Source organism: Salvia hispanica, chromosome 6 (genome assembly GCF_029641045.1).
Source record: "Salvia hispanica isolate PSC_SH4W2 chromosome 6, Shi_PSC_v1, whole genome shotgun sequence".
In the NCBI taxonomy this organism is placed as follows: domain Eukaryota; kingdom Viridiplantae; phylum Streptophyta; class Magnoliopsida; order Lamiales; family Lamiaceae; genus Salvia; species Salvia hispanica.
Genome location: NC_142697.1, coordinates 11,024,520 through 11,044,183, shown reverse-complemented (window position 1 = coordinate 11,044,183; position 19,664 = coordinate 11,024,520). Strand labels below are relative to the sequence as shown.

General features: G+C 37.1%; 2 protein-coding genes and 1 pseudogene across 4 annotated transcripts; 1 reads left to right on the top strand and 2 right to left on the bottom strand.

The window, feature by feature from the left end:
• The first annotated feature begins 4,459 nt into the window (after positions 1 to 4,459).
• On the top strand, positions 4,460 to 8,180 carry LOC125205827 (IQ domain-containing protein IQM3-like). Its single transcript, XM_048104976.2, has 9 exons — positions 4,460 to 4,829; positions 5,068 to 5,182; positions 5,330 to 5,395; positions 5,508 to 5,596; positions 5,883 to 5,970; positions 6,220 to 6,366; positions 6,448 to 6,540; positions 7,066 to 7,167; positions 7,573 to 8,180. The coding sequence occupies exons 1-9, from the start codon at positions 4,567 to 4,569 to the stop codon at positions 8,041 to 8,043; spliced, it is 1,434 nt and encodes a 477-aa protein (XP_047960933.1). The 5' UTR covers positions 4,460 to 4,566; the 3' UTR covers positions 8,044 to 8,180.
• A 3,682-nt stretch (positions 8,181 to 11,862) lies between these two features.
• On the bottom strand, positions 11,863 to 13,966 carry LOC148923218 (uncharacterized; annotated as a pseudogene). Its single transcript, XR_016132867.1, has 2 exons — positions 13,332 to 13,966; positions 11,863 to 12,831 (listed from the first exon to the last, which is right to left on the bottom strand). The product of XR_016132867.1 is annotated as an uncharacterized LOC148923218 (transcript).
• A 135-nt stretch (positions 13,967 to 14,101) lies between these two features.
• LOC125206032 (Transducin/WD40 repeat-like superfamily protein) lies at positions 14,102 to 19,473 on the bottom strand. 2 transcript variants are annotated; one of them, XM_048105302.2, is made up of 14 exons: positions 19,106 to 19,473; positions 18,889 to 19,012; positions 18,757 to 18,803; positions 18,590 to 18,683; positions 17,575 to 18,305; positions 17,369 to 17,497; positions 17,071 to 17,143; positions 16,884 to 16,923; positions 16,674 to 16,746; positions 16,163 to 16,228; positions 15,478 to 15,552; positions 15,232 to 15,404; positions 14,617 to 14,663; positions 14,102 to 14,501 (listed from the first exon to the last, which is right to left on the bottom strand). In XM_048105302.2, the coding sequence occupies exons 1-14, from the start codon at positions 19,366 to 19,368 to the stop codon at positions 14,169 to 14,171; spliced, it is 2,268 nt and encodes a 755-aa protein (XP_047961259.1). In that variant the 5' UTR covers positions 19,369 to 19,473; the 3' UTR covers positions 14,102 to 14,168. The 2 variants fall into 2 exon arrangements, with proteins under 2 accessions (XP_047961259.1, XP_047961260.1); XM_048105303.1 differs by lacking the exon at positions 19,106 to 19,473 and having other exon boundaries at positions 18,590 to 18,651.
• Positions 19,474 to 19,664: the final 191 nt, after the last annotated feature.

Genomic DNA, 19,664 nt, shown 5'->3' with positions numbered 1-19,664 from the left:
TTTGTCGATTGCTTATGTCTTTTCCACAAGTAGATTCCTTAGATTCAACCTCGGGAATTCTAACTTATTACCAATGTTACACTTTGTATATTGTGTGGACAACTACGAACAAAGTCTAGCTGACGAAGTTTTGCAAAATTTTGTTTCACAAAACAGGAACATCGAGTGGTGCTGATATATGTTGTTCAACAAGAAGAGAAGTGGCACCTAGTTATAGGTGAATTGAAGTTCGAATGTTGTAGGAATTCATAGGGATGTTAATGTAGTCTGCAACCCGTGGGCTGGCCCGAATAGCCCGCTAAATTTATAGGATTAGGGTCGGAAATTTCTAGCCCGATAAAAATAAAACCTGATAAGCCCCCACCCGATTAATCCGCAACCCGTTAGGGCCAGGCCCGAAAACCCGATGGGCTGGCCCGATAACCCGCTAAAATTTATATTTTTCAATTTTGTACTCCTAATTCAACATTTCGTTGACTAATTTTATGACATAGATAACTAACAAAAGATAACTTTCAATCTTATGGTAAATATATAAATTATATATTGAATTTTTATTAATATAATAATTGTTAAATAAATTAATCTCACTAAAAGAATATTTAAATTTATAACATGCATTAAAAGTTCACGAAATATCACAAATATTAGTATTTTATGATTGAGTTTAAGCATATATATCAAATTTATCATAATTAAATATTTTATATTTTATAAATATAACTAATTTTCATCATGATTTATTGGATTGTTCGAGCCTTAACCTTATCGGCAGCAACCCGATTAACCCGTCGGGCTAGCCCGAAACCCGAGCTTTTAGGGTTAGGGCCGAACTTTTACAACCCGAAAGAAATCACAACCCGGCAAGCCCGCACCTGATTGACCCGCAACCCGAGTAGGGTTGGCCCGAAATCCGATGGGCCAGCCCGATTGACATCCCTAGGAATTCATGTCCATTCATGAAGAAAATGAGGAATAGTGAGTATTGTTATTTGAATGTGAATAAATAGGAAAGAGAAAAAGTAGTAGGTTTATGTTAAAAAAATAAAATGAAACTAATTTTTTTAAATAAAATTATTGGATGCGGAAGAAGGGAGTAAAAAACGACATCTTGCTAACACTTTTTTTTAATAAAAATTTCAAGGTGTCTCTCCTACCGATAACTAGAGGACTACGTCACCCTAGTGGTCAACGCAGTAAACGATAGGAGATTGACCAAATGGTTTGCTCCATCCACATGGGCAGAAATCAAACTTTTGACCCAATACTTAAAAAACGAGGTGCTGAACCACCACGCAACCATGTTGATTTTACACTTCTCTAATTGCATGTCATGTCATGCTTCTAATGTTAGAGCACTCCCAATGGTGCCGGCTAAAAGTCGGCGTTTTTTCGCCGTCTATCGCCGAGTTATCGCCGACCAATGGGAGAGGTCGGCGATAATTCGGCAATTTTTCCTCCCGTTTTATCGCCAACCGGCGAAAAATCGTCGGATTATCGCTGACCACTGTGGGCGATAATTCGGCGATAAATATATTTTTTGTTTTTTTTTAATTTCCCCCCTATAAATACACACCTTCTCTTCATTCTCTCCCCATCCTCATCCCTTTTCTCTCTTCATTCTCTCCTCATCCTCATCCCTTTTCTCTCTTCATTTATTTTCTCTCTCTCCATATATATTTAATGAATTCTGAATCGTCTTCTCATTCTCGGTCCGACGAGGAGATATCTCATTCTTCTTCCGAAGAGGAGGTACCTCCTGCTCCCACCGGATGGGATATCGCGGGTTTTGCCAACAACCCAGTCAACAACTATATCTCCCGTTTCATACAAAGCGAGCTTGCTCAAATGCAGCAGCCACCCCAACGGCCAATCCGCAGGTGGCGCCGATACATCCCCCGCGACCACGCTGGTGGGCACGATCGGCTGTTTGCCGATTATTTTGCTGAGGAACCACGTTATCCGGCAGATGTATTTCGTCGCCGATTCAGAATGCACCGCTCCCTCTTCCTGCGCATTGTTAATGCGTTGTCCGCGCGTTACCCCGAGTTCCGGCTCCAGCGAGACGCCACAGGGAAGCCCGGTCTATCGCCCCTGCAGAAATGCACTGTTGCCATCCGACAATTGGCATATGGAGGGTCCGCCGACATGTTCGATGAGTATCTGCAATGCGGCGAGACGACTGGCAACGAGTGCCTGAAGAATTTTTGTCAGGGCGTGCGAGAGATATTTGGGGAGCACTACCTTCGCTCGCCGGACGCAGCTGACTGCCAGTTCCTGCTGGATTGGCACTGGAGGAGCCACGACTTTCCTGGGATGCTCGGCAGCATCGACTGTATGCACTGGCAGTAGAAGAACTGCCCAACCGCGTGGCGAGGCCAGTTCACTACCGGCTACAAAGGTACGCATCCCACCATCATTCTTGAAGCCGTTGCCGACCAACGGCTTTGGATTTGGCATGCTTATTTTGGTATAGGGCAATGTGCATAACATGGGGTACTACCTGGCTGACGGCATCTATCCGCAATGGCCCGTGTTTTTGAAGACGATCAGATGCCCAATCGGAGATAGTAGAAAGTATTTTGCCCGAGCGCAAGAGTCTGCGCGCAAGGATGTGGAGAGGGCGTTTGGGGTGCTTCAATCGCGATTTGCACTGGTAAAGGGCCCGACGCGCTTTTTCTACCAGGGGGATATTGCCGACATCATGTATGCGTGCATCATCATGCATAACATGATCATCGATGATGAACACGAAGGCGTCCTCAACGTCACCAACGACACCAGTGTTGCATCATCGAGTCACGGTGTCTCAACCGAGTCCGAGTCCGCCCGCCGGGGTGTACCGTACAACGAACATAAACGGTTCAAGGCGTTCATGGACATACACCAGAAGGAGACCCATCGAGCACTACAACACGATATGATCGAAGAATTGTGGGCAAATAGAAACCGCGCCCACCGCCCTTGAATTTTTTTACTTTGAATTTTTTTTTCCATTCCTGTACTATTTTATTTTATTAATTTTCGTCGTTGTAATGTTTACTCGTGTTTAATACAACGAACTTTATTACTATTATTTGTTTTGTCTTATAAATTAAATTAGCTAGCTTTATTATATACAAAAATAAAACAATTAAATTAGTGATGATGTAAAAATGAAATGTTGAGTTAGGGAGAAATAAGGGAGAAATAAGGGAGAAACCATTGGAGCAGTTGGCTAAAAACTGGGGATAAATTATGGTGCTGATGTGACGCTGATGTTGCAGGAGTTAGGGAGAAATAAGGGAGGTTTTAGGGAAATTGTTGGGAATGCTCTTAGTGGAATGCCACATCAATTTTAATTTGCGTGGAAACGGCATTGTAGGAAATTCACACAAATGCCTAAATTGATGATATTTAAAATCACGGTTATAGTTCATGATTAATGGAGTACTATTTTCTCCATCTTACTATAGTTGAGACGTATTTTCGGGCAGAAGATTTAAGAAAATGATGTTTAGAGAGTTATTAGAGAATGAATAAAATAGAAGAGTAATAACTCACTATGAGAGTATCTTTTAGATAAAAGTATATAATTTTTTTCGATTATTTGCCTTCCCTCTAAACTAAGTACTCTTTCGGCTTACTATTAATAATTTTGATAACAAATAACACAAATTTTTTTAATACCCCATCCGTCCTTTGTAGTAGAAGAAAATCTTTTCGACATGGAAATTAAGAAAAATTCTGTTAAGTGAGTTACGTAAGAATAAAGTAGGAAAGGGAAAAGGCAGAGATATGAAGAGAGAAGAAAGATGTTGTTTTTTGCTAAAAAATGAAATGACTCAGCTATAATAGAACAATCCAAAAAGGAATATGACTCAGCTAAAGAGGGCACAAATGAGTTATAAAATTAATAAATTCTAAGATTAGTAGAAAAAAATATTGCAAAAAGAATATATGACTAATTTTTATAAATGTATCAAACTGGGAAAATAAGACACTGATGACTATGTACCGAGAGAATAGTACTCTCTCCACCCGCCATTATTATTGCAAGTTTCATTTTTATCCATCTGTCAATACTTGTCATATTTACTTTTTACTATATTTTGGTAATAAATCTCATATTTCACTAATTTATCTTACTCATAATTTTTATAAAATTAATAGAAATCACTCACTTATTTTTCATTACATTTCTTGGACGGATAGACCGACCTATAGAGGGAGTACTTCACAAAGAAATGGATGTTTTTTTTAGTAATTTACATTTATTTTTAATTTGATTAAATGAAAATGAGATTATCATGGTGGTCTTGGTCTTCACTTTATGTAGTGAGAAGTTGGGCGTAAGGCGAGTGGTGATTCGTTAACATATTCGCGCGCGTGGGCGTAGCATCTATTAGTATAATAAAAGTGACAGGTGGGTCTGCGTGGAAAACTCAATAATACGTACAAACCCTTCTCCCCCTTTTTCTACCACTGCTCAACTCACTCTACTCCGGTCGTCGAATTCTCTCTCTCTCTCTGACTCTCCCTTTCTCTCTCTAAAATCCATCGCCGCTTTCGAGCTCCTGATTCCAAATGGAGGTCGAAGCGCACGCGGTTTCCGCTTTCGATCTTAACCACGCCGGAAACTTTCCTGCTTACTCGTTTTCTGGTGTGTCTGCATCCTCAGACGAGCCTCTTTCCGATCAAATGCTTGGTGCACGGGAGGACTCCTCCTTGCCCCCTAGTCCCGCCGCTAGATGTCCGTCTAATGCAGCTAAGAATGTTCAGAAGGTTTATCGGAGCTATCGTACTCGCCGCATGTTAGCTGACTCCGCCGTCGTCGCCGAGGAATTATGGTACTTTGATTTTCTACTCTCGATTCGCTTAATTTTCCCCACTGATTTTGCTCGGTTTACATTAATATGCATGAATTGATGATGATGTATTTTATTTCCCTAATTTCCGCTCATGCAGGATAACTTTTAATTGCGGCTTGAATTTCTCTGTTTTTATTTTATTTTATTTTTTATATTTCTCTGGTTTATCTTCTTTCGCAATTTCTGATGCCTTTTACTTTTTGGCGAAAAATTGAAGGTGGCAAGCACTAGATTTTGCGCGATTAAATCACAGCACGATATCATTTTTCGACTTCCTGAAGCCAGAGACAGCTGCCTCGCGTTGGAATCGTGCTCGATGGAATGCTTCAAAGGTAGCAATTCATAATATTTGTATTGTTTCTCTGTAATTGTAACAGAGAATTAAAATCAGTTAAAACACTGAAATCAGCCAAAGTAAGAATTGGAGGCGGATTGCAAGGTTGTGAGTGATTATCTTACTAGAAAATTTGTGTTGATAGGTGGGAAAGGGTCTATCCAAGGATGCCAAGGCTCAAAAGTTGGCTTTTCAACACTGGATCGAAGCTGTGAGAACTTGTTTTTCTCTTTCATCTTTCACGTGCAGCAATTATTTTAATAGACGCTTGATCATGATTTACTGTGCAGTTGTGATCTCTAATTTTTATTTTGACTGCCTAGATTGACCCAAGGCACCGCTATGGCCACAGCTTACATCTTTATTATGAGCAGTGGTGTCAAACTAATACTGGTCAACCCTTCTTCTACTGGTGAGATTTGATGCCTACAATTTTCAACCTTGTTTGTTTTTCCACACCGCTAACATTTTTACTCGATTTTCAACCGTATCTCAAGTATTTATAATTGAGAAGAAGTTAATGAAGATTTTTTTTTTCGATTTGTTGTGACATTTTTTTCTTGGCTATTGAAGCGCATCTTTGTTTTTAATGTTGCCTGTAAATTGTAATCTTATGAAGGAGAAATATTTGAATCGGATTGCGAAACATTGTTATGTGAAGTCAGAAACATGATATCTTTGTTTAATTGATCTTGCAGGTTGGATCTTGGAGATGGCAGAGACTTTGAGCTTAAAGAATGTCCAAGATCAAAGCTCCGTCAACAATGCATCAAGTATCTTGGACCAGTACGTGATCAACTTATTAATTGATATTGCATAACATATAACGGAAAAAACAGAGAAAATATAAAGAAAGATTTAGAAGTACCTATTGTAGCTATCACAAATATTGGAAGTCTTCATGAGACATTTTTAATGTAGTTCTGAGTCTAAAGTTAAGGATGCATTTCCCAAACTTTATTTTTAATAAAAAGTAGCATTTGTCCCTGAGTGGTTAGCCTATCCTCAGTTGTTTTCCATGTTCCTTTTTAACAGATGGAGAGGGACCATTATGAATATGAGGTTCTTGATGGGAAAATTTTGCATAAATTGACTGGGAAACCACTTGACACAATTCAAGGGTCAACAGGATCAAAATGGATTTTTGTGATGAGCACCTTTAAACGACTCTACATTGGGGAGGTAAGCTCTAAAGGTGAAACAGAATACATCATGATGTATCAATTAGCAGTCTAGTCTGTTTCTGACTTTAATCTACCTCAGAAAAAGAAAGGATTGTTCCACCATTCCAGCTTTCTGGCTGGAGGGGCTACCTTAGCTGCTGGAAGGCTCACGGCAGAGCATGGAGTGCTTAAGGTATTGTCTGGGAGATAGATTTTTCTTACTAAAAAGGAAAAAGAAAAAAGAGAAGAAAAAGATAAAATACCTGTTTCATATTTAACGCTAAAGGATCTATGTAAGCAATTTGTCATTACTTTGTAAATCACAGAGCCTGGCCTAGTGTCTTTTGCTCTGTAAGGTGAGTATCTGGAGGAAATGGGGAAGGACAAGAGTTCTATCTTTTGCATGAGGGAAATGTATGGAAAATCCTTTGTTCCATATGGTATTATAAGAGGAAGACCCCTTCGGAATTGCTTGATTTTAGGTTAAAAGTCAAAGGATCATTTCCAAGATGATGTTATTGAACTTTTTGTAATGAAAGATAATCACCTTTAGATGGCTCTACTGTTCAAAAATTTTGCAGAACGGATTTGATGAACTTCTCTTGTTCCACTTTTCTCCTTCCATTTTTTTCTGACACTACTATGTGTTCTTTCTAAAATTCTACACCAGAATTGTTGGATAATTTTGTCCTTATGCAGTCGTCTTCTTTTGTTTCAGTGTATCTCAGCTTACAGTGGACACTATAAGCCAACGGATGAAATCCTTAACAGCTTCTTATCATTTCTCGAGGAGAATGGTGTAAATCTGAATGAAGTTGAGGTAAATCTTTCTCAACTTTGATCACAACAATTGCTCTATTTAAGCCAGTTTGGATGGATAGCCATGTCTCTCTGAAGGCAGTCTAGAATTTTCCATTTATGCCACTTCTGAGTTATTTACTTATCATCAGTGACTATCACTCATCCCACAATTGCAGCTTATACTATTTATTGTATTGCATGCGACGAGAGAACATCGAATTGCTGTACATAAACCTTGACTTGTTGGCTGAAATCAATAAATAGGCAAGAGATAGTGTAATAGGAATTTGCTCTAGTTACTTGGAGAGGGTTTGTCTGCCATCAGACACAGCTTATGAAAATTCTAATCCTTTCACTTTTCATTCTGCTTTCTGTTTATTACTATTATTTTTTTAATAGTGACATGATTGTTGATATCTATCAGATACAAAAGCCTACTGATGACTATGAGAGTAATGAAAATGGGCAGCCAGCTTCCGATCCGTTTACTTCTGACGTTTCGGCAATATCAGATTCCATTCCATCTGAAGTGGATGGGAACATGCCTCCAGAAACAATCAAACCTTCTAAGCCAGAAACTTACAAGAGGAGTCTCTCTGGTGGTCTTCAGAGTCCCAAAGCAGACGTGCCAAGTAAGGCCCTGCTGCAAAGAATCAACTCGAAGAAGGCTATCAAGTCGTACCAATTGGGGCATCAGCTCTCTACAAAATGGTCCACGGGTGCCGGCCCGAGAATCGGATGCATTGCTGACTACCCCATGGAGCTGAGGGTACAGGCGCTGGAACTCACTAACCTCTCTCCGAGATCTTTGCCACCATCATGGACACCGAGAAGGACTGCTGTGGAGATTGTTTCGCCTTCTGCCTATCCATCAAATGTAAGCAGCGAAGACTAGAAGCTTACTTTAAAATGTAATGACTCTGCACATCTCTATCAAGTATATACAGACTGTTGTAGAAAGTTAATGCATTTTACCAGTCATGGGATGTTTTTAAAGTGTAGCAATGTACACCAATGCATTTTCCTTTTCCATTTATGGTTTTCATTTTTCCTTCTTAGGCCTACTTGGTACGGTGGAATGTAATGGAGGAATGGAATGACATTCTTACCTCCATTCCCTTCCTTTGCTTGATATATTTTGCTCTTAGGAATAACCATTTCCTTTGGAATCACCATTCCATTCCATATGAAAATAGCCATTCCATCCATTTTAGCTAAGGAATTACCATTCCAATTTCATTTCATATTCCTTTCTTATTTTAAATTTTAACAAAATTATATAAATATTATTTTATTTATATTTAAATTTAATATTATCACAATTTTATAATAAAATTAAAAGTTTAAAAATTTTAATAATTGAAAAATCCAAAACCGCACACTACACATATTTCACATATTTTACACACTTCACACATTACACATATTTCACATATTTTACACATTTCACACATTTCACACACTACACACACTTCACACACTTCACACACTATACGCACTTCACACACTTCACACATTTCACACTACACGACTACACACATTTCACAAACTATAGACACTTCACACACTACACGCACTTCACACACTACACAATAAAGTAAGAGAGATGACTTTTTGCTAAAATTGGAAATAGGTCACTTATAGTGGGACACCCCAAAAAGGAATACAAGTCACTTATCTTGGGATCTTGGGACGGAGGGAGTATTATTTTTCTAAAACAAATGCAGAAAATGAAACGCCTCTATTATGGCAAAACGGAGGGAGTATTAACTAAATCGGGTTGGATGCAATTACTGATATTAGGGCTAATAATTTTAGACTTGACATGATCATGCAAAATAGTTATGCATCAGAGTATTTTTTATCATAACTATTTTTATTCTTTTTTAAAATTACTTTAGTTTTATTCTTTAGATGTGTGAATTAAGATTAAATTTTATAGATCAAGTTGAAATCATATTTAAAAATCATGGGCGTATTGTTATCATGTCGTGTCAACCTAACTTGTATTCTACAGTTAATGGGCCCATGTTGTGGGTGGGTCGTGTTTAAGTTTGTGCGGCGGGTCGGATTAGGGTTACAGTAAAGAGTTTCTTTAACGTGTCGAGTTCGGATTAGGTTATGTTGAGTTACGTCAGGTTAACTCAATAACAATCAAATTTGCACGATTTATTAGCCTTACTGACAATTTAGAGCTAAAAAGTCATGTGTGTTGGGTCACTATCAGACCAACATGATAACGACTCAACTCAATAAGACCTAATCCGAATATGACCTGTTAAGGACATTCTCAACCCCAACATGAACCCAATTTGCAACCTTGAAACTCGAACATGACCCGAACACGAATACACGATACGTATCAATTAACATGATATAATTTAGATTGCATGATACGAGAACAACACACACATGAATTATACAATTGAAATATAATATTAAATATCTGTGTGATAAAATAAAATAACCACATGTATAGATCCGTCAACAGCAAACTCATCTTCAAGTAACTATTAAGTAGGTCATGAAAGTGCAAAGAAGGAAAACTTGTTATATCCATCATTCACGTCACTACCACATATAGGGGTCTGGATCTCCTGTTGTGGCTGATAGCACAATAGAGGATGTTCCATACCACTCTATTATTGCATTTATAAATTATAATATTAATTTTTTTATTATAAAACAACTGAAAGTATATGTGTGTATATTTAGCACATCCCTTGCTATGCACAACAGGGGATCCTTGCCCACATATAGTCGTTGGAATGGAATATATAGTTGTGTTCAGTGGCAGATGGAGTAAGGAGCAAATGGGTACGACCATATGAGTGTACTTCCAAAAAAAAATTTAGTACTATTATGTATTTATATGTAAATTCTAATTTTATATTAATGATAAATAAACAGGACTCTTACAATTAAATAAGTCATATCGTGTCAAACACGATTTTAGTTCTAAGCAATTACAGAATGGTAAAGTTCCAAAATCTATCGCCCAGCCCCAATTGAAAAGGGGACTGCTGCAGTGCCGTTGGGCGCCAACTGCCGCCCTCCACCTCCAATCCAGTCTGCTTCTTGCCTTCTTCCACCAACTGCCGAGTGACGGACAAACGGAGTGATTCACCGCCTCAAATTTCCTCTGTCCTTTGTTAAAAATGTGAGTAAATTGAATATAAATTTATATATGTGATGTTTGTCAATTGTTATTCATTGTTTGTGTTTATACATCACAAATTTTAAGAAGTTAATGCATGTTGATAGAGGTGTAAACGTGTATAACCTTAGTTCCCATTAACTTTAGGGGATTTTGGCAGTTTGTGCCTTGAAAATAGAATAATGCTTTAGGCCTTAATGACTTTATCTTTATTGTCTAGCTAATAACTGAAAACAACCATGCCTAGCTAATTGTTTGTGGCTGAAAAATTCTCAATTTTGTTATATTTTAGGGATTATAGAATATTAGAATGTACTAGTAGTATTTAATTTTAAATAGTGGTGCTTAATTGCTGTTTTGGATTGTAAATTGTTGTGTTTTAATTTTAAAAATTTGATCTTCTATGGGTAGTTGTCTTTGATGTCTAATTATAATTGTTGTGAATGCACAGTAGAAGAATTGTATGGTCAATAACGATTTTGATAGAATTTTTGTAATGATATGTGTGCAGAAAATAAAATAAAATAAAAAGTGATGTGAAAACAATCTGACATTCGATAATTTATCTCCAAAAAGATTAAAAAAAAAAAACTCATTATAGTTCAAGCTTCCAAACTTCAAGCTTTGCACGGTTTCAAGCTTGGCAGGTTCAATTGGTATTGTATCTCCTTCAGATGCTAGCATGTCGTTACATGAGAAAGAATTGATTTATGATGTCAAAAACTTCCTCATAATCCTATTAGAAGAAAAAACATAATGAGATATCCTCCAAATGGGTGAGATGCAATTAGGAGGGTTGTAGAACATATACTTTTCCTCAAAAAGAAGTTGAAGGTTCGCGTCGTCGGTTTTGTGGTTTCATGGTTAGATATATGGGATTGGTTTGAATGTAGTATGGATGAAGATGTTGCATTTTGTTTTGTTTGCTACTTGTTCAAGAATGAAGTTGGACTTATTGCTGTTTGCTACTTGTTCAAGAATGAAGTTGGACTTATTGCGGGGGGAGAGGCATATGTGAATAAAGGATTTAAGTCGTGGAATAAACCAGAATGATTTATAAAACATATTGGTAGGGTTAAAAGTGTCCATAATCTTGCTTATGAGATATATGTGAACTTGAGGGATGGCAAAAAGAAATCGATTATGATTTCTTTAGATAATGTCACTGATATGATTAACAAAGAATATAATGTTCGCTTGAAGACTTCAATTACTTGTTTACGTTACCTATTGGGTTAAGGCATGGCATTTCGTGGTCACAGAAGGTGAAGATTTCCTTAATAGGTGAAATTTTAAAATGGTTGAAGGCACATAATGAAGTTATATCAAATGTGACTTTAGAAAATGCACTTGAAAATTGTCAATTGATATCCAACTATTCAGAAAGACATTATCAATTGTTGTGCTAAAGAAACAATGAAGAGAATTGTGGATGATCTTGGTGATGACTACTATGCTATATTAGCCAATGAATCAAGTGATGTATCCCAAAAGGAATACAAAGTAGTCATCACCGAGATCACTAGTGACACATTACTTGATTCATCGGCTATTATATTATAGCAAAGTAGTCATCACCAAGATCACTCGGGATACATCACTCGATTCATCAGCTAATATAGCAAAGTAGTCATCACAAAGACCATTCACAATTCTCTTCATTGTTTCTTTAGCACAACAATTGATGATGTCTTTTTGAATAGTTGGAGATATCGCTTGACAATTTTCAGGTGCATTTTCCAAAGTTACTATTGAAATAATTTCATTATGTGCCTTTAACCATTTTAAAAGTTCATGAAAATAATCTCTATTAAGGAAATCTTCATCTTCTTTGTGACTACGAAATGTCATGCATTGTCCCAATAGGTAACGTAAACAAGACATTGAAGCCTTCAAGCGAACATTATAGTTCGTTAATCACATCAGTGACATTGTCTAAGGAAACCATAATTGATTTCTTTTTGTCATCCCTCAAGATTACATATTCTCATAAGCAAGATTATGAGCACTTCTAACCCCACCAATATGTTTTATAAATCGTTCCGGCTTATTCGACTTAAATTCTTTATTTACAAATGCATCTCCCCATGAATAAGTCCAACTTCATTCTTGAACAAGTAGCAAACAAAACAGAATGCAGTATCTTAATCCATACTATATTCAAGCCAATCTCATTTATCAAACCACGAAAGCATAAACCAACGACGTGAACCTCCAACTTTTTTTTGAGGAAAAATATAAGTTCTTGGTTGACAAGGTTTTCTAAGAATATATGCCCTAATTGCATCTCGCTCATTTGGAGGATATCTCATTGTGTTCTTTCTTCTAATAGGATCTTGAGGAAGTTTTTCGACATCATAAATCAATTTCAGTACATATAATGACACACTAGAATTTGAAGGAGATACAATACCAATTGAAGGTGGAGAGCTTGAAGCTGGGATGATTGAACTATCATGAGTTTTTATCTTTTGGAGATAAAGTGTCGAATATCATATTGTTTTCCATCACTCTTTATTTTATTTTCTGCACACATCATTAACAAAATCTTATCAAAATCGTTATTGACCATTTCTACTATTGTGCATTCACAACAATTATAGATAGACATCAAAGATAACTACTCATGATCAATTTTTTAAAATTAAAATACAATAATTTACAATCCAAAACATCAGTTAAGCATTACTATTTAAAATAAAATACTACTAGTACATTCTAATATTCTATAATCCCTAAAATAATACAGAATTGAGAATTTCTCATCCACAAACAATTAGCTAAGACAAAGCTGTTTTCAATTGTTAGCTAGACAAAAATGAAAAAGTCATAAAAGCCTAAAGCGTTATTCTATTTTGAAGGCACAAGCTGCCCAAATCTCCTAAATTATTAATAGGAACTAAGGTTATACACGTTACACCTCTATCAATATGCATTAACTTCGTGAAATTTGTGATGTGTAAATACAAACAATGGATAACAATTGACAAACATCACATACAATGAATTCTATTCAAGTTACTCACCTTTTTAACAAAGAACAGTCACAGAGAAAAAATTTGAGGCGGTGACTCACTCCGTCCTCACTCGGCAGTTGGCGGAAGAAGGCAAGAAGCTGACTGGATTGGAGGTGGAGGGCGGCAGTCAGCAGAAGAAGGCAAGAAGCAGTCAGCACTCGACCGTAATGCTGCAATCCCCTTTTCAATTGGGGCTGCGCGGTAGGTTTTGGAATTTTACAGTCCCCATTTCAATTGAGCTGAGCGGTAAGTTTTGGAATTTTACCATTCCATAATTGCTTAGAAATAAAACCATTATGTAAGTCCCCATTACATAATGGTACTAAAGGGATACACTTATACCCCTTTGCTCCTTATTCCATCCTTATTCCTGGATCTGGATCCGCCACTTGTTGTGTTCCTCATATACCTATCTAAATTGTTTGTTTGAACTACTTAGAAACATTGATGGCATTGCTTGTTTTCTAATGGGAATGATGGCATGCTTTAATGGTCACAGAGAAAAAGTTGGAACTTTCCCTCCCTTGAAACCTTAAAGAACATTTCAATTTTGGAAATTGGTGAATTCTAAGACGCTTACCTTCCGTTGGGGTTCGAGAGTTGGTCATTTATCTGGAGTAAACCAAGAAAGCAATCGATCTGTTGAAGAGATCGACAACTTGAAGATGCATGATAACAATTCTTGCTTTCCTATTTCTCCATTGGAGTTTCCTCTAGCTCTTTATTGACTACATTTTTTTTCACAAATTCTGTTAAAAAGCGAAAGGAAGAACTGATAGTGAAGGAAGAACTGACTACATTTTATTGCTATAAATTACTACTAATAATTAAGGTGGAGAGTTGAAATTAGTAGAAAATAGAAGAGTGAATGTGGTGACAACGTACTAAACCAGCAGCTCCTCCAGAGCAGAGCCACTTCTCCCCGCCTTTGTTGACATTCCATCTCACTCTGTGCATTGCCACAATCTTGGGAGGAACAACTTCCCTTTCCTCACCTCCTTGCAATGTTTCACTCTGTTGTTTCAGCTGCGTACGTTTCATGTCCGGATTTTTTATCTGGAACGAACTGTCGGGCAATGGGGTGGCTACCACAATGGCAGACTCCTCTTCCAAAATTGATCCACACAGAAAGTGGGGTACACGGTTTCGTGAAGGATCCTTCAGTGATTTATTTGTTGGCTGCTTGAAGGGAAGCAACACCGAGTAATTGCCACTTGTTATTAGAGAAACTCAAACAAGAGAATATACATTTGAAATGCTCGGGATGATCAATTTGAAATAAGCGAATATTCACCTGGAAGCAGATAGTTGATCCTTCCTCGCCACAATATGCAACCATACCTAACTCCAAAGTAATGATAGGGGAAAAGGATGAAAAGTGAGAATATGTGCGATTCAATTCCACAATAAACATTACTGCAGGAAAATAGATGACTGCACATCCGGACATAATATATAACTCAAAAAAATTATAAAGCAACTCAAATGACCAGTAATGTAGTAATTTTTTTGTTTCTTTCTTGTTATTTCTTATGTTTGTTTCTTTGAGTAATCTTTCAAGATCCTGAGGGTATTAGATCTGATTACAGTCGTTTAGTAAAGCATTTTTTTATATTCAATAGTACTACTTGGATATTTTTTTTATCAAACGAAATGTTATTTACAGATACTGAAACTCAGGAAACATGTCACTAATATAATGAAAGCATTTCCTATGAACAATGGAGTTTTAAAAAGAGGGGCTCAACTATCAAGAAAGCATGTCGCAGTAACACCAAGGCAGGATAAGAAATGTTGTGTATATCCCAAGAAAAAATCAGAGACTGAGAATAATCCTAAAATTCTATTTTTCACATTAGGTGAACTTGAGTTTCAAACACCTGCAATTTGAAGAAAAAAGAGGAGAAACCTGTTAGTCTTGAAGCTTGCAAACTCCATATTGCAAACGTGGAACAGTGAAAACTGTGGAACCCATGCTTCGATGCCACATTGTGATTGTTTCCTGTGAGTGGGATATCATGTGCTGCCCTCTCTAAACTGAGTAACCATATTGTCCCATCCTCCATGGCTCCATAAATACATCTAGAAGCAGAACAAAGGTTGATATATAATACAAAGAGAGTTAGGATTAGCTCCAGGGATGGTTAACCAATACCTTGGATCTGGAAGCCAGTCCAAACCATAAGTGGTGCCCAGAAAAGGATTAACCCACAAGGGACAAAAGGGATCACTGGAATAAAAGTAGGAAGCAAAAAATTGATCAGTGGTGAAAGTAGCAGTATACTGTTTTACATGTTCTTCGAAGAAGATAAATCATATTTTCACAACTCTATCAAAGTTTCCTTCACCAATAAGATCATCGTATAGGTGATCATATTAGAGTAAATTACACTATGACACCCAACTACCTCGATTTTCACAATAACTTCACTATCAATAATCACAATTAAATGCTCTAACACAACATATGTCCTGAAATTCAAATTCCAGTCAATGAAACATGCGGGCGTTTGTTGGTTGTTCAAGTGTAACGGAAATTGTTCTCGTTTTGGTAAAATAAATAAACAAATTTATGGAGGATCACCGATCACACATACACAGGAGAACAACATTGTTTTGTCATTTATATTTTTCTTCTTCAACACAACATTTCAGTCTTCAGCAACTGGCAGCAAGCCACGTCAAATTCTGAAATTTGAATTTCAGGACATAATTGTAAGTTTTTTTAAAGTTGCATTTAAGTGCAATGATCTCATGACACTTTCTTGAAACGGAATCTCTTTAGAAATTAGAAAGTAAACAATTAATCAAATGTAGTCGTTTGGCAAAATCATACTTACCGTATATCCCAAAACTTGAAACCTTTACTTCCCGCTGTGATAATTATATTTGCACCCTCATGATTACTGCAAATTTTATACACAGAACCATTTAAGAGATAATTGAAAAATTGATACAAGTACTAACCAAAAGCACAGGGACACTAAAGCCATTTGCTAATATTTTACATAATGCAAATATCTAAAAAGATGTATTCATTTGTCGCAAAGTGATCCTGAGACTGCATACTATGAAATGAAGTTCCAGTATAGTGAATTAAGCAAACCAAAGTACTCATGAGAAAAAAGTGTGTGCTTGTTGGAATGAAAATAGGTAAATTCTACTATTTGACTTATTCACATCCTGGGGAATTATTATAGTCAATTAACTAAAGAAAACTGAAATAGAAGAAAATAACTAAATATCAGCAAGGAATCTCAAAAGCAGCCAACTAACGATGGGGATAAAGATGGGATTCCATTGGCTTAACTGGAAATACGAGGGGATATTAACTCAGGTACTGTGACTAACCTTTGGATTGGTGCCCAAGCCAGTGTTCTAATAGGACCTGTGTCTGCATTGATGTAAACCAAAGGTCTGCACTCTGAAGAAAAGAAGACAACCGCAATAACTATCCTCGGTAAGTGTTTCGCAAACCAGATTTAATCAGAAAACAAAGGCTATTAAAGCCAACATACAAGCAGACATGCATCAAAGAGAGAATGGATTCAACTTCACTACCTGTTAGTGAATCACTGACAGAGAACTTCCAAATTGCGACCTGCATATATATGAGAGAATGTGTCACAAGCCTAAGAAGCAGGTAAAAGTAACCACAGGAATACTATATAATTTGCAGGAAACCTTAGAAAAAAAAGTAACTGGCTTTTCATCATTATGAGATTGACAAGGACACAAAGAATTTTACCATTCCATCATGACACCCTGCCGAAATCATATCGTGGGGAGATGACACAGACCACTCGACCGTTAGAGGAATGCTGTAACCAAAGTGGCAAGATAAAAAAATCAAAAAATAATTACACAGTCTAATTCAAATATCAAGGCGTAAAAGAAAAGCGTGTGCTGGAAAGCATCGAATTGGCAGTTCATATTATACTGAAAGAGCGCTGTCTACGTCAGTTGGACATAGATTTACTCCGAGAGAAGAATCAGAGTATTAGACCAGGACCGATTCCATACAAGAGTATCTACTGCTAAATTACCTTTGCCTATCACCACACTTCAACATCGAAGATCTAAAAACCGGCTCCAATTTGATGAAGCGTGGATCAATATGCTTCTGGGAAGGAGGATACACATGTTTCACAGTATGAGGCAAAGGGACCTCCCACCTGCATGCCACAGTCAGCATTAGAATAAACATTGCAGAAAATACCATATTAGATTATCACTTAAGGAGAAATCTTACACTTCCAGAACACCACTTCCAAGTAATACAGCAAGATAACCCATTATATTTCTGGATCCAGAGAAACAAGCACTAGCTGGCTGCCACTTTACATCCCACACAACCTTTCCATTGTGAGCTAAACACATGACCATTCTAGGCAATGCAACATCAATTGGAATGGGGTCCATTGAAGAACTAATTGAAGTTATATTGTTATCTGGTCTTGTAGAATCTAAACTGAAACTTTCTAATTTCAGTGGATCCACAAGCGGTGGTTCTCCTTGCTGACAATGCCTGAGAATGTGCAAGCTGTCATTGTGAATCTTGTTTCCTTGTACTGCCTTCCGTTTATTTCCTCTTCCTTCAGAACCAGTTAACAAAAGATGTCCTTCACAGACTTCCGATTTACTGGTATTTTCAGAAGTTTCTTCAGAAGAATTTATTCCAGATACTGGGTATTCAATGGCAAGAGGTTGAACATGCTGGTCATCAGAATCTATCTTCTCCACAGTGTCACCAAGAGGCTTCTTTCTTGGTCTTCCTCTTGGCCTTGGAACCACAGTTGGATCTTTCGGTTTGCCTGATGCTTTTTTCTTGAAAAAAGGTCTTGGTTTTTTCTTCACTTGAGAAGGTATATCGCTATCATAGATAGTCAAGAAACACCAAATCTGGATGACTCCTCTTCCAGTTAGAGAAGCTCCAATCTTGTGATATGACGAATCAGGAGGATGTGCAGCAACAGCGATAAACTACTGAATCAAAGTTTAGAAGAAAGAAATCACAAACAGTTATGATTTTTGTAAACAATGTAACGAGATGTCATAAACACGATGTCCAGAGTGAAGAGCGCTGAATTAAGTTCTAGGTCAGATTGTGCTTTTCATTGCATCAAAGTACATTAGTTTGTGCCACTTCCAAGCAAATCTATTCAGCCTTTTCCTTTTTGTGTGTTACAGGTTAAAGTTTGCTGAAAGCATGTGAAGGAAATACAAACAAGAAGAGACGCAAGAAAAAGCTTTGTGAATAATAATACCTCAGACTTAATGCAATTCTCAGGATTCCGATTGACTCCGGGGCACCAGTCTAATGCCCAGACTGCACCACCGACATTCATCACAAAATCATTGCTGAAACATTATATGAAATCAACAGTAACTAAATAGATTATAACATCACACGAGCTAATTCCAAATAGCTTACATAGGTTCCACTTCCACACCAACTTCACCAACATTCTTAATTTGTTTCTGCAGAATCCAAAACAGACAACTCAACATGAAGAATATACTGAAAAGAAGAACAAATCACTCTTTTATAGAGGTGAACAAGTACCTGAGGAACCACTGCAGCTGAAAACTGAGGTATGGTTACTTCGCCTATAATATCTTTCTTATCCAAATCATGCTGACAAGCAAATCTCACAGTTCGCGGCTTATAATTAAAATCTCTCCAATGTCTACAATGCAATTTTCATAACCAACCATTAACAGTATAATATGAGAATCACGCTAATCATTAAACACAAAAGAAGCTAGAATTACTCTAATACCTTAAGAAATTTATAGAATTGGATATGCGCGTAGTCTCCGCTTCACTAACGTCAAGTGTTTCGGCATATCCACAGAGTCTGGAGATGGTATCGACGGCATTGAAGTGATTCTCGACGGAATAGTCAAATTCAGAAACCAAAATCTTTGGCGGAGCAGGCTCTTCGGGTCGGGGCGGCGGTTGTTCCTTGTTCCGAGCGGGTTTACTGTTGCGCTTGCTAGTCTTGAATGATTTAGCGATAGGAGCATCTTCGTCGATTTCCATGGCTCGCCTTCTTCAATGGAGCCAGAATTCTGAGATTTAAGGGATTTCTTTCAGAGAAAATATTTTGGAGCAAATCCGAAGAGAAGTAAATAAAATAAAAAAAGAAATTTATAACACAATATTCAATCAAAAGATACTCCGTATTTAATAAGATATATTCAAATAAAAAGAATATTGCTTCCTTCCATCCATAAAAATTGAAATTCTTTCATCTTTTTTTCCTAAAAATAGAAATTTTCTATATAAAGAAACTTGTTTTTCTCTAATGATATAGAACCCATTTTCAACTAATACAA

Bases quoted from the DNA above. Each gene is read 5' to 3' on its own strand.
- LOC125205827 (XM_048104976.2), top strand. From the start codon at position 4,567: ATGGAGGTCGAAGCGCACGCGGTTTCCGCTTTCGATCTTAACCACGCC. The intron at 5,183-5,329 runs GTAGCAATTCAT...TTGTGTTGATAG, and splicing joins CTCGATGGAATGCTTCAAAG to GTGGGAAAGGGTCTATCCAA. The intron at 5,597-5,882 runs GTGAGATTTGAT...TTGATCTTGCAG, and splicing joins GGTCAACCCTTCTTCTACTG to GTTGGATCTTGGAGATGGCA.
- LOC125206032 (XM_048105302.2), bottom strand. From the start codon at position 19,368: ATGGAAATCGACGAAGATGCTCCTATCGCTAAATCATTCAAGACTAGC. The intron at 16,229-16,673 runs GTTAGTCACAGT...TAAAATTTGCAG, and splicing joins GCTTGGGCACCAATCCAAAG to TAATCATGAGGGTGCAAATA. The intron at 14,502-14,616 runs GTGAATATTCGC...CCCTTCAAGCAG, and splicing joins GATCAACTATCTGCTTCCAG to CCAACAAATAAATCACTGAA.